This window comes from Hypanus sabinus, unplaced genomic scaffold (genome assembly GCF_030144855.1).
Source record: "Hypanus sabinus isolate sHypSab1 unplaced genomic scaffold, sHypSab1.hap1 scaffold_486, whole genome shotgun sequence".
In the NCBI taxonomy this organism is placed as follows: domain Eukaryota; kingdom Metazoa; phylum Chordata; class Chondrichthyes; order Myliobatiformes; family Dasyatidae; genus Hypanus; species Hypanus sabinus.
Genome location: NW_026781356.1, coordinates 79661 through 94526, shown reverse-complemented (window position 1 = coordinate 94526; position 14866 = coordinate 79661). Strand labels below are relative to the sequence as shown.

Below are 14866 nucleotides of genomic sequence, written 5' to 3'. Positions count from 1 at the left end.
ATCCTTTGTGATACAAACTTTAGATGTCTTTACTGTCGTCTTGTTTATTTCGAGTCTACGTTTCAGTGTATTCCAAGCAATACTCTACACTTCCCATCACCACCATAGATCTCTCGTTGCAGAAGGAATTACAGTGCTTGAAGTTGGAGAGGATTTGCTCTTTCATTGAAGACGAGAAAGTGATCGCTGGGAGCATTCCGACTTGTTGCATCGCCGCCTGGTGTGGAGGCTTCAATGCACAAGGTCACCAGAGGCGTGTCAGTGGTGTAGAATCAAACAGCTCTATCATGGGCACAACCCTCCCCAGCCTCGAGGACATCCTCAAGATGCGATGCCTCGACACGGCGGCATCCATCAGTGAGGCCCCTCACCCCGGGGACCACCTCCCTGCTCATTACTACCATCGGGAAAGAGACACAGAAGAGTGAAAGCTCAACGATCCTGGAACACTTTCTTCACCTACGCATCACAGATTTGAATGTAGGAGCACCGCCACGACATTTTTGCGGGACTTTTGTTTTATCTTTTTGCACCTTACATTAGTTTTACATACTTCTCACGTATTGATCATACAAAGATACAAAGCTCAGGGCGGATAAGTTACGGATATGCGATGCAGTCCTTCGATGCTGGGAGCGGGAGGCAGGAAAGTGACGGGAAGGAAAATGGGGATGAAGTATTGGAAGATGGATGGGAAGAAGTTATGACAGAGAGATCAGAAGTAGGAGTGTAAAGAGAGAGCAAGATAGCGAAAAAGAATGCCATAGGTAGAGAAAGGAGTATAGGGTAGGGGCAAGGGGCAGAACTGATTCGGTTGTCAGAGTCGGTGAGAGAGCAGGAATTGTGGTTAGAGAATAATGTCACTTGATTTACGTCGGCTACACGGACTTTTGACAAAGATCCCGGATCTTTTCAGGAATATCCGGACGCAAAGGTGCGGGCTTCTCACAAATGAAACGGTGCTGATCATTTTTGCAACTGCCAAGCCAACCGGATTTACATTCATTGCATTCGAACTTTCCAGAGTTCACCTTGTACACGACGTTAGAGACCGTTTTCCTGTGAAGGAAGGGTAAAGAGTTTCAAAAGGGACAAAACAACTCCAGCAGACAGTCCAGTATCAGTCCCCAAAATACACCCACTGACTCAATTTCGCCTCAACGACCGGTGTCAGTCCCCAGAACACTCACACTGACTCAATCTCTCCTCACCGACCGGTGTCAGTCCCCAAAATACTCCCACTGACTCAATCTCTCCTCACCGACTGGTGTCAGTCCCCAAAACACTCACACAGACTCAATCTCTCCTCACCGACCGGTGTCCGTCCCCAAAATACTCCCACTGACTCAATTTCTCCTCATCGACCTGTGTCAGTCCCCAAAATACTCCCACAGACTCAATCTCTCCTCACCAACCGGTGTCAGTCCCCAAAATACTCCCACTGACTCAATCTCTCCTCACCAACCGGTGTCAGTCCCCAAAATACTCCCACTGACTCAATCACTCCTCATCGACCTGTGTCAGTCCCCAAAATACTCCCACAGACTCAATCTCTCCTCACCGACCGGTGTCCGTCCCCAAAATATTCCCACTGACTCAGTCTCTCCTCACCGACTGGTGTCAGTCCCCAAAATACTCCCACTGACTCAATCTCTACACACCGACCGCTGTCAGTCCCCAAAATACTCCCCCTGACTCAGTCTCTACTCACCGACCGGTGTCAGTCTCCAAAATACTCCAATTGACCTTCTCTCTCCCAACATACTTGTTCCAGTTTTTAAAATAATCGCACTCACCCATTCTCCGAGACACTGTCAGTCCCCGAATAATCCTTTGCCCAACGCTCTACCCTCAGAGCATTTTCAGTCCCCAAAATAACCCCACGATCACACTTTCTCCTCACAGTAACCTGTCACACCCCAACTTACTCCCAGAGCCACAGCATCTCCCCACAGCCCAATGGCAGTCCCCAAGATACTCCCAAAGCCGTCTTTACCCCGCATGGAAACCTGCCAGTCCCCAATTTCATCATGTTGCTCCAGTCTCTTCACAGCCCGGTCTCTATCCCCAAAATACTCCCACTGACTCTCTCTGTCCTAATGCCGCGTGTCTGTCCCGAAAATACTTGCACTTCCCACTCTCACCCATCAGCCCTCAATCTGTCCCCAATATGATCCCACTGTCCAACCTTCTCCCTGCAGACCTGTGTCAATCACCAAAACACTCTCACTTCCCATTCTCTTCCCACTGCCCATGTCAGCCCACAGATTAAACCAACTGTCCGCGCTCTACCAAGGGCCCGTTTCGGTCACAGACTAATCGCATTGCCTAATCTCACCCCACAGACCCGTGTCAGTCCCAACTTAATCGGAGTACCCCACTCCGTGTCCACAGTGTCCCTCCCCAAACACTCCCACAGACACATTTTCTCCCAGCTGACCTACAGACCACAGTCCGCGAAACACTCCCGCTTTCCATATTCTTCACATAGACTGCGCCGGTCAACAAATTAATCACAATGTCCAGTCCCTTCCTACGGGGATACCAGGACACAAAATATTCCTACTGTCTTACTCTCTCCCCATAGACCCGTTTCTGTCCCCAAAATATCCGCAGTGACCCACTTCTCACCACTGAATAGAGGCAGCACCCAAAAGCTCCCCGTACCGCGCCTCCCCCACAGACATGTGCCTGTACCCAGAATTAATCCCACTACTCAATCCCTTTCGAAAATCAGGCCTGACCCCAAATCTCACCCCGCCTTGCATGTTCCAATCCAGTATAAACCGTCTTGGCCGCGGACACGGTTGTTAATAAAATTCTGTGAAATTAATTTGCAATCATTAATGATTGAATTCGATCACAATATAAGGAGCGTCACTCTGTGTCTGACCCCGGGAGTGTGAGATAGGATGGTGTGGAGGGAGATTTACTCTGTGTCTGACCCCGGGAGTGTGAGATAGGACGGTGTGGAGGGAGATTCACTCTGTGTCTGGCCCCGGGAGTGTGTGATGGGACGGTGTGCAGGAAGATTCAATCTGATCTGGATATATTATCTGTCCATCAGACACATACCTCTTTCTCCTCTGAAATTATTTGAAGAAGTTTTGAATCAGCGATAGAACAGAGTTGCTTCGCCCCCTGGTAAGAACTTTCAAACGAGGAAATGAAATAACACAGGTCTTCATTTCTGATCCAATCCTTGGAACATGTTTGCTCTGGAAATCAGAAGCAAGAACAGTGAATTACTCATTACATCCGCTGAGTGTCAGATGCAGAATGAGGAACCCGCCGCACAGTCCCATCACACACAACAGGGGTCAGACACAGAGTGAAGATCCCTCCACAGCTTCGCATCACACACTCCCGGGGTCAGACACAGAGTGAATCTCCCTCCACAGTGTCCCATCACGAAATCCCGGGGTTAGAGACAAAGTGAATCTGCCTCCATACCGTCCCATCACACACTGCCCGGGTCAGACACAGAGTGAAACTACCTCCACAGTGTCACATCACGAAATCCCGGGGTTAGAGACAAAGTGAATCTGCCTCCACACCGTCCCATCACACACTGCCCGGGTCAGACACAGAGTGTAACTAGCTCCACACAGTCCCATCACACAGTCTCGGGTTCAGACACAGCGCGAAGCTCCCACAACACGGTTACATCACTCATTTTGGGGATTAGAGCTTCTTTGCTCGTCCTGTGAACGCAGAGTGAAGCTTCCCTGTGGCGCCGCAATAACGCACTCCCGGGTTGAGACAGCAGGTTCCCTGACGCACAGCCAGCGTTCAGACACGAGGTGGCGGTCTCGCCGCACGTCTCAGCGCACTTTCCCGAGAACAGCCAGAGACGACACCCTCCCCTCCCTCTCTGCCTTCTGATTAGGTGCGGGAAAATTTCTGATATTTCCTCAGCATTTCTGATGCTCAGCAGTTTACAGATTTCAGTCTTGGTTTGGCTGAGATTTTTGCACTTCATTTCGCGGTCATTGAATTTGCCTCGGAGATCAGTTTGCGTTTGATGCTGATCAGAGAGATCAGAGTTCAGGACGGAGAGGATGTTTTCCAGGACCAGCAATTTGTTTTCAAGGATGGAGTGCTTGCTTTCGACGACAAACAATTTGCTTATGAAGATGGAGACGTTGTTGTTGAGGGCCGAAACATTCTTGAGACAGGTCCTTGGATCCAGTCGGGAATCTCGGATTTCCTGGTTTTAAGGGTTTTAAGGGTTTTAAGGCATACAGCTCGTGGAGTTGCAGTTGATGCTGGGTCCTGTTCATGTCCTGATATTTTTTCAAAAGGCTCCGGTATTGGATGCAATCTGACACTGACGGATCTGTAACGCTGAGTGAGATGGTGAGCGGGGTGTTGGCGTCACGGTGAATCGTGTGTTGGTGCTACAGTGAGCGGTGTGACGGTGTCACGTTGAGGGGTGTGAGTGGGAATAACAGGATCATTTTCTGCTCGGCTGCCAGTGACTGGTTGTGTTCCGCAGGAGTCGGTGTTGGCACCGCTTATGTTTATGTTGTACAGCAATGATTTACATGATGGAATCACAATATCCAAGGACAAAGGAGCAGAAGTAGGCCGTTCGGCCCATTGAGTCTGGTCTATCACTCCACCATGAACTAAACCATTCTCTCGTCTAGTTAAATTTTCGGGCTTCTTCCCTATATCCCTTGATAAACGGACTAATTAGATACCTATCAATCTCATCGTCAAACACCTTAAATGATCGGGCATCCACAGCTGTATGTGGCAACGAATTCCACAAATTGATGACCCTCTGGCTAAAAGAAATTCTCCTCAACTCTGTTTTAAATGGGTACACTCTATTTCTAAGACGGTGGCCTCTTGTCTTGGCCTCAACCACCAAGGGAAGCAGCCTTTCCGCATCTACTCTGTCCAACCCTTTCAACATTCATTTTTTCTTGTAGATATTTCATCTAATCCGCGCCGAGTTCACGCCCCTGCGCAGTCGTGCCTCTTTTAACCCAAGTAGTTAAAAGTAATATCGTTCAACTTGACTGCCAAAGCAACCTCATGGCTTCCTGTAGCACGCCTGATTCATTTCTTAAGTATGTTCTTGCACATTTATACTCCTCAAGCGCCTTATTTGCTCCGTTTGTCTAGACTTGTCATTTATGGTTCTCTTCTTATTTATCAGATTTCCAATATCCCTTGAAAACCAAGTTTTCGTATTCTTATTCATTTTTCCTTTAACCCTGACAGGAGCATACAGACACTGCTCTCTCAAAATTTCTGCTCTGAAGGACTCCCACTTGCTAATCACATCCCTGCCAGAGAGCAACCTGTCCCAATCTACGCTTTTTAGATCCTTTCGCATTTCTTCAAATTTGGCCTTTCCCCAGTTTAGTACCTCAATCCGAGTACAAGATCTATATTTTTCCATGGTCAAGTTGAAGCTAATGGCGTTATCATCACTATACACAAAGTGCTTCCCTGCACACACTTCCGTCACTTGTCTTAACTTGTTTCCAAATCGGAGAACAAATGTTGCTTCCTCCCTCGTCATTACCTTTACATATGGATTTAGAAAACTTTCCTAAACACATTTTACAAACTCTAACACCTCTAAACCTTTAACAGAATGGGAGTGCCAATCAATATGTGGGAAATTAAAATCCCCTACTATCACAGCTTTATATTTCCTGCAGTTGTCTGCTATCTCTCTGCAGATTTGCTCCACCAGTTCTCGCTGACTATTGGGTGGTCTATAATACAAACCCGTTAATGTGGTCATAACTTTCCTGTTTCTCAGCTGTGCTCCTCCCATATGACCTCGGTAGACTAGCCCTCTAATGCCCTGCCTGAGCACTGCTGTAACATTTTCCCTCTCCAGCAATGCCATCACCCCACCCTTCATCCTTCTGCGTTTATCAAGTCTGAACCATCGGAACTCTGGAATACTAAGCTGCCTGTCCTGCCACTTCTGAGGCCAAGTTTCACTAATGTCTACAATGTCATAATTGCATGTGTCAATCCACGCCCTCGGCTTGGCAGCCTTCCCCACAATCCTCCTTGAATTGCAATAGACACACATCAGAAGCTTATTACCACCACACACAACCCTTCTATTTCTTACCTACCATGAACTTTTAACATCATTTATTTTCACCACCCCTCCACTATCTGCTCTGCCATTCTGGTTCACATCCCCCTGCAAATCTCGTTTAACTGCCCCCCCCCCCGCTCCAATACCTGGCAAAGCCCCCTGCAATTATATTGGATACCCCTGTAGTTTAGATTTAACACCTCTCTCTTGTGCGTGCCACGTGCAACAGAAGAGGTCCCAATTATCCAAAAATCTGAAATTATGCTCCCTACTCCAGATCTTCAGCCATGTGTGCATCCTCCAGAGCATCACGGGCACGTGACGCAGGTAGCGATCCTGAAATGACTGTACTCATTGTCCTGATTTTAACTTGCTACCAAGCTCTCTATACTCATTCTTCAGGACCACCTCAATCTTTCTTCCTACGTCATTGGTACCGATGAGAAACGTGATATATAGCTGCTCACCCTCCCACATCACAATGCTGGGCACGAGATCAGAGACATCCCTGATACTGGTACCCGGGAGGCAACAAGCTATCCAGGATTCTCTGTCACGACCACAGAACCTTCTGTCTGTACCTCTAACTATCGAGTCTCCTATAACTACAGCTCTCCTTTTCTTCCACCCTCCCTTCTCTACCCCAAAATACTCGCACTTCCCACTCTCACCCGACAGATCACTTTAGGTCCCCAAGGTACACCCACTGCCTGACTATCTTCACACAGGCCCGTGTCGGTCGCCAAAACCCTCGCACTTCCCACTCTCACACCAGAGCCCCGTGCCCGTCTCCAAAGTATTTACACTGTCCAACCTCCTCCCTAAAAACCTGAGTTAATTCAACAACATACTCTCTAGCAACAGCCCGTCTCGGTTCGCAAACTAATCCAATTGCTCACACTCCCCCCCCCCCAATTGATCGATGTGTCCCAAATTATTCCCAGTGCAGCACTCCCTCCCCACTGTGTCCGTTCCCAAAGTCCTCCGACTGACGCATTTTCTCCCCACAGAACTGCGTCAGTCCCCAAGCAAATCGAACTGCCCCACGAACCCTCCGCACACCTTTTTTCTGTCCCAAAAATGCTCCGAATGCCTAACCTCTCCTCACAGTCCTCGGCAGTCCGCAAACTAATCCCACTGCACACAATGTTCCCACAGCCTGTTCAGCCCCAAACAAAAGCCACTGCACACGCCCTTCTCGGAGCCTGTAACAATCACATGACAAACCCTCACCTCAAAAACTAGCAAGACTCCAAGTTTCCCTTGGATTGGCATTTTGCAAAACAGTATGAACTGTCATGCTCGCGGACAGATTTGTTAACAAAATTCAGTGAAATTAAATTGCTATCATTAATGATTGAGGTCGATCAAGATATACGGAACACTTTCTTTCTCTTCCCGGCAGTGTGTGATGGGACGGTGTGGAGGGTGATTCATTCAGTGTCTGACCCCGGGAATGTGTGATGGGACGGTGTGGAGGGAGATTCACTTTGTGTCTGACCCCGGGAATGTGTGATGGGGCGGTGTGGAGGGTGATTCACTCAGTGTCAGACCCCGGGAGTGTGTGATGGGACGGTGTGGAGGGAGATTACCTTTGTGTCTGACCCCGGGAGTGTGTGATGGGATGGTGTGGAGAGAGCTTCACTCAGGTGTGGATATATCTTCAGTCGATCTGACACATACATCTTGCGTCCGAGCATTTATTACAAGAAAATTTGAATCAGAGTTTGAATAAATCTGCTTCGCTTCATCGTGGGATGTTTCAAACGTTTTTTTATGAAATAACACCTCTCTTTATTTCTGATTCAGTCCTGGGAACAAGATTGCTTTGGAAATTAAAAAAAAAGAATATATCAGAAAATCTCCCTCCGTCCGTCCTGCAGTTGGTATAGAATACGGTCACCTCCTCAGCGTCCCAACACACACTACCGGATTTCGCTGCGAACCGTCCGATCTCTCAGACTCGAAGGGCCAGAGAAAGAGTGAAACTCATCGGCCCTGTCCCATCACATATTCCCGATGTCAGTCATGCACAGAAGTTCCCAAAACACATTCCCGGGGTCAGACTCAGAGTGAATCTCCCTCCACAACGTCCCATCACACACTCCCGGGATCAGACACAGAGTGAACCTCACTCCACAACGTCCCATCACACATTCCCGGGGTCAGCCACAGAGTGAACCTCACTCCACACCGTCCCATCATACACTCCCGGGGTCAGTCACAGAGTGAATCTCCCTCCACACCGTCCCATCACACATTCCCGGAGTCAGACAGAGTGAATCTCCCTCCAGAACGTCCCATCACACATTCCCGGGGTCAGACACAGAGTGAACCTCATTCCACACCGTCCCATCACGCAGTCCTACGGTCAGACCCGGGGTGAAGCTTCCTCAACAGAGTTCCATCATAAACTCCCGGCGTAAGACACAAACTGAGGCGCCCTCCAAACTTCCCCATTACACATTTCCGGTGCCAGATACAAACACACACCAGACCCTCCTATCACGAATTCCGGCAGTGAAACACAATATGAGTGTCCCCTCACAGAATCCAATGGACAAACACATTACGCTTTTACATCATACCCAACAGAGGTCAGACAGAGAGTGAAGCTCTTTCTCCCTAAAGTCCATCATGAGTTCAGGCTGCTCACTGTCACATCACATGGTTTTGTGGAGAGCAACAGAGTGATGCTCCATCCACACCGTTCAATCACACACTGCCTTGGTCAGACACAGTGTGAATCCGTCTCTCCACGACCCCATCACACACTCCTGGGGTCAGACACAGAGTGAAGCTCCATCCACACCGTCTCATCACACACGGCCTTGGTCAGACACAAAGTGAATTCCACACTCCACGGCCCCATCACACACTCCAGCTTTGAGACACGGAAAAAAACGTACTCAGCACACGTGACAAATGTACATAGGCATGGAACATAGCATAGTACAGCACAGTGCAGGCCCTTCAGCCCATAATGTTATCCTGACCCTTAAAACTTGCCTCCCATATATACCCCCCACCTTAAATTCCTCCATATACCTATATCGTAGTCGCCTGAATTTCACGTGTGAAATCCGTGCATTTCCTTACCCAATGTTCTTACTTCTAGATCAATTTCGCCAGCTTTTTGGCTATAAACTCAATCTACACAAGTGTGAACACTTTCAAATTAATAACGAATCTCAAACATTAGTATTTCGTGACATCCCTTTAAAGCAGTTAATAATCAATTTGCTTTCTTTGGTATTACACTTACAAGGAATTTCAAGGATCTTTTTCGTGAATATTGTGCTTATCTTCGGAACTCTACAAAACAGAGTTTGTCACAGTGGTCACACTTATCTATGTCTCTGGCAGGTAGCGTTAATGTTATTTAAATGTATATCCCTCCTAAATTTTATGCTTATTTCAATCTATTGCATATTTTTCCTAAAGCTTTTTTTGACTCCTTAAACTCCATTATTTTGTCCTATTTATGGAAGGGCAAACGTTCTATACTTAATAAAGCTTACCTCAAAAAATCTGAAGAACATTTTTTTATGGTTTTACCTAATTTCCGTTTATACCTCTGGGCGGCTAATATTCGCTATCTTACTTTCTGGTCCTTTTTTCGTAACCAATCTGATTGTCCTAAATGGGTGACAATGGAGTTAGCCTCCCCTGAGGTTTACTCTATTTCTGAACTTCTTGGATCTGCACTCCCTAGTTGTTTGCCTACACTAATTGTTAATCCTCTTATTAGACATACTCTGAGAATGTGGGCCTAGTTTAGAAATTGTAATGGCCTTCATGCTGTCTCTCTTTCTAGTCTTATCTTGCATAATCATCTTTTCTATCCTTCCATGCAAGATTCAACATTTCATGATTGGTACAGAAAGGGCATTAGGCATTTTAAGAACTTTTAATTGATAATCGTTTCGAAACTTTCCGACGACTTTCTGCAAAGTTCAATCTACCTAATGCCCAGTTCTTTAGATATCTTTTCATTAGACATTCCATTGATCCTTTATTGTCCAATTTTCCTGCGATGCTTGAGAAAAAAGTTGTGCCCCCTTTGATAAAATTAGAACGGCTTGGGAGCATGACTGAAATGTTTATATTTTATCTGTTGCGGTTCTGGACTCATTTCGTAAGTCAGTTAATTCAACTTCTTTTTGTGCTCGTCACTGCTGTTTTACAGTTTAAGATTGTACATAGGCTCACATGTCTAAATCTAAATTGTCCCGATTTTACCATAACATTAGTCCTTCTTGTGACAAGTGTAAAGGGGGCCAGGCTTCTCTTATCGATATGTACTGAGCCTGACCTGGTCTAGAGGAATTTTGGAGAGACTTTTACTTAACCTTATCCCATATTCTTAATTGACACTTAGAATCTAACTCTCTGATTGCTCTTTTTGCTACCTTGGGTGAGGCAAATATACATTTGATTCCGGCTAACCGTCGAACAGAATATTTTGCTTCGGTTTTGGCTAGACGAAAATTCTTCTTAGGTGGAGAGATGTTGCACCACCCACACTTGCTGAATGGCTTACTGATATTATATCCTGTTTAGACTTTAATAAAGTTCACTACTCACATCTGAATTCGGATATAAAGTTTCAGAAGGTGAGGGGACATTTTCAATATTTTCAAAATTCCTCTTTCAATTAAGTCTTCTTTTCAGTCTCTTACATTTAGCTTTTTTTCTCTCTCTTTGGCAGTAGGCATTATAATTTATTGTTATTATTATCATTTACAGTTTTGGGGTTTTGAATGCTCCGATTAATATTTTTTTACATCCTGCAGTGGTTGGTCTGGAGATTTTTTTCCTGTGCGGGGGGTGTGAATACAAACTTTGCATGATTTTATTTTGTTTTTTAATCATTGATTTGATTATATTATTTTATGTTTATCTTGCACTGTATTAATATTAATTTTGTTGTAGTAATAGTAGAAAGGTAAAAGAAAAATCAATTAAAAAAGTCATTTAGTGTATTTGCCTCCACCACAGACTCAGGCAGTCCATTCCATGCACCAACCACTCTCTGAGTGAAACGCCGCCCTGTAATATCCCCCTTGAACTTCCCTCCACTTATCTGAAAGCCATGTCCTCTTGTACTGAGCAGTAAAGCCCTGGGGAAGAGGAGCTGGCTGTCCACTCTGTCTATTCCTCTTAATATTTTGCACAACTCTATCATGTATCCTCTCATCCTCCTTCTCCCCAAAGAGTAAAGCCCCAGCTCCCTTAATCTCTGATCATAATCCATACTCTCTAAACCAGGCAGCATACTGGTAAATCTCCTCTGTACCCTTTCCAATGCTCCACATCCTTCCTATAGTTAAGCGACCAGAACTGGCCACAGTACTCCAAGTGTGGCCTAACCAGAGTTTTATAGAGCTTCATCATTACCTCGCGACTCTTAAACTCCATCCCTCGACTTATGAAAGCTAACACTCCATAAGCATTTTTACCTACGCTAATTACCTGGGAGGCAATTTTCAGGATTATGTGGACATGTACCCCCTGAGCCCTCTGTCCTCCACACTACCAAGTATCCTGCCTTTTACTTTGTACTTTGCCTTGGAGTTTGTCCTTCCAAAGTTTACCACCTCACACTTTTCCGGGTTGAACTCCATCTGCCACTTCTCAGCCCATTCCTGCATCCTATCAATGTCTCTCTGCAACCTTCGACAATCCTCTACATTATCCACAACACCACCAACCTTTGTGTCGTCTGAAAACTGCCTAACCCACACTTCTACGCACACATCCAGATCATTAATAAAAATCACGTTAAGTAGAGATCCTTGTTGGACACCACTAGTCACATTCAGCCAATCCCAATGTACCCCCTTCACCACGACAACTGCTTTCAGCAGACAAGCCAATTCTGAATCCCCCTGGCCAAATCCCATGCTTTCTGACTTTCTGAATAAGCCTACCGTGTGGAACCTTGTCAAGTGCCTTATTAAAATCCATGCAGATCTCATCCACTGCACTACCATCATCTATATGCCTGTCACCTCCTCAAAGAACTCTAACAGTATCCTTGACCAGTAATGCGACACTTCCTCACCTTTCTCTCCCCCCCCCCCCATCCCTTTTAAAGCACTGAAATCCAGGAATATTGAGAATCCATTCCTGCCCTGGTGCCAGCCAAGTCTCTGCAATGACCAGTACGTCATAATTCCATGTATGTATCCAAGCTCTCAGTTCATTACCTTTGCTTCTGATGCTGCTTGCATTGAGGTATCGCACTCTAGCCCTTATACCTTACTACCTGTACACCCGTTATTCTGCTTCTCTTTCCTTAAAGCCTCTTTATATATAAATTCTGGCTTTACTCCATTCTATACTTGCAGTTCTCACATGACCACTATCTCCTCCACCTCACTATCTGCTCCAACACTCTGTTCCGCACCCTCTACAAATCTAGTTTAAATCTCCCGGAGCAGCACTGGCAAACCTTCCCACAAGGATCCTAGTCCCCCTCCAGTTCAGGTGCAACCCTTCATGTCGGAATAGGTCCCAAGTTCCCTGGAACAAGGCCAGCTGTCCGGAAACAGGAAGCCCATCATCCTGCACCGGCACCAGCCAGGTATTTAACTGCATTATCCTTCTGTGTATCTCCTGCGACGGGAGCAATCCTGCGATTCCAATTCTGCCTGTCCTGTCCTTCAAATTTGCACCTAACTCCCTAAACTCTCTTTACAGGACCTCCTCCTTCTTCCTATCCACATCATTGTTCCGTACATGGACCACGACATCTGGCTGCTCGCACTCCCTCTTGAGAATACTGAGAACTCGATGCGAGATATCGCGGACCCTGGCACCAGGAAGGCAACAGACCATCCGAGATTCTCGATCTCTCCCGCATAACCACTTATCTACCCCCTCAAACTATTGAATCTCCTAACACAACTTTTCTCCGCTTTTCCCTCCTGAGTTCAGGGTCCAGTCGGTGCCAGAGACGTGACCACTGCAACTTGTCCCTGGTAGTTTGACCCCACCAACAGTATCCCGAACGGTATACTTATTGTTGATGGGAACGGCCAAAGTGGTGCTCTGCTCTTTCTGTCTATTCCCCTTCCCTCTCCTGACAGTCACCCATCTACCAGCCTCCTGACTCTTAGGGGTAACTATCTCCCTGAATCTCCTGTCTATTTCTGCCTCTGTCTAACAAATGACCCGAAGTTAATCCAGCTCCAGTTCCAGTTCGCGAACTCAGTTTGTCAGGAGTCGCAGCTGGATGCACCTTTTATAGGTGTAGTCATCAGGGACAATTGTGCTCTCCTGAATTCTCACATACTGCCCTAACCGTGCCTCTATCACCAACACCGAAATTAATTAAATTAATTAAAGGATTTTAACCGGCCTTACCTCACTGGCAGCAAGTCTCTGCCCGCCCAAGCCTCTCGAGGCACAGCCTTTCTACTCTGTCTCCCCTGCTCCGTCCCCCGCTCCGTTAATCTGCTCGCTTTTTAAAATCTCCCGATGTCTCCGGGGGAGTGTGATTGTCCATCAACAGCTGCTCGACACACGACAGAGCAAAGTGTCAGACACAGAAGGATGCTGCCTCCACATGGTCCCATAACACATTCCCGTGTTCAACACAGTGTGAATCTCCCTACTTACGTATCATAACGCACTCCTGGAATCAGACGCAGACAGAAGATGTCTCTCCACGATCCCATCACACACTCTCGGACTCAAACACAGAGTGAATCCCGCTCTAACGACTTCCATCACTCACTCCCGGAGTCCTAAACATACTTAAGCTCTCTCTCCACGATCCCATCACACACTGCCGGATTCAGAGTGTAACGCTCTTTCCACGGTGCCATAACTTCAGGGGTCAGACATGGGGTGAATCTCTCTCGGCACTGTCTCATAACACAATCCCGCTGTCAGACACAGAATGAAGCTGGATTCATACAGTCCCATCAGACATTCCCGGAAGGAGACACAGAGTAAGGCTGTAATGTTACGTCTCACAATCCCGTGGTCAGACACAGAGTGAATCCACATCCACAACGTCCCGTCACACTCTCCTGGGTTCAGTGACAGAGTGAAACTTCCTGCAAGCTGCACCATCATACACTCACCGGGTCAAACAGAGTGAATCACCCTCCATACCAGAACCATACACTCCCGATGTCAAGCACAGAGTGATTCTTCCTCTCTCCATGCCTGCCCTATGTCGAGGAGCAAGTGAAAGAGTGGAATGATGACTCACCTCTTCTGCTTGTCAAAAATTCACAGATTTGAGCCTTGGTTTCGTTGACAGATCTGTACTTCGTTTCCATCTCAGTGAAGTGGTGATGGAGATCGCTCTGCATTCGTTCAATAACGGACAGATTAGCGTTGAGCGCAGAAAGCTTGGATTGGAGGGTTGAGTTTAAATCATGGTAGTTTCGATCCGTGGTGACCTTAGACTGACGAATCTGCGATACTGAGAGAGATGTTGAAGGATGTTTCGCGTTTGCAGTGACACGTGAGTCAGTATCGCGCTACCGAACTGGTCACAGAGAGTGTTGTGTCAGTGTGACGGTGAAGGGTGTCCCAGTAAAGGAGGAGAAAATGGCGGCGCGACGCAGCGCGCGCGGCCTCTCTGGAGATGGATATCTGTTACTTGTTAAGTAGGGATACGTGCACAATCCTGATTTGATGGAGACAGACGTGAGAGCGTGTAGGAACATCTGGAGAAACTATTGAAATACCCGCTTCACTGCCGTTGCGACTGTGCGGTATTCAATCTCCGGAGAAGAAGGCCGCTGAGACCTACGTTTTGCTTGT

At 46.8% G+C, this 14866-nt stretch overlaps 1 protein-coding gene across 1 annotated transcript; it reads right to left on the bottom strand.

Moving 5' to 3' along the window:
- Positions 1-539: 539 nt before the first annotated feature.
- LOC132389155 (natural killer cells antigen CD94-like) lies at positions 540-14385 on the bottom strand. The gene is made up of 3 exons (XM_059961613.1): positions 14307-14385; positions 3076-3218; positions 540-1059 (listed from the first exon to the last, which is right to left on the bottom strand). The coding sequence occupies exons 1-3, from the start codon at positions 14374-14376 to the stop codon at positions 1045-1047; spliced, it is 228 nt and encodes a 75-aa protein (XP_059817596.1). The 5' UTR covers positions 14377-14385; the 3' UTR covers positions 540-1044.
- Between the last annotated feature and the right edge of the window lie 481 nt (positions 14386-14866).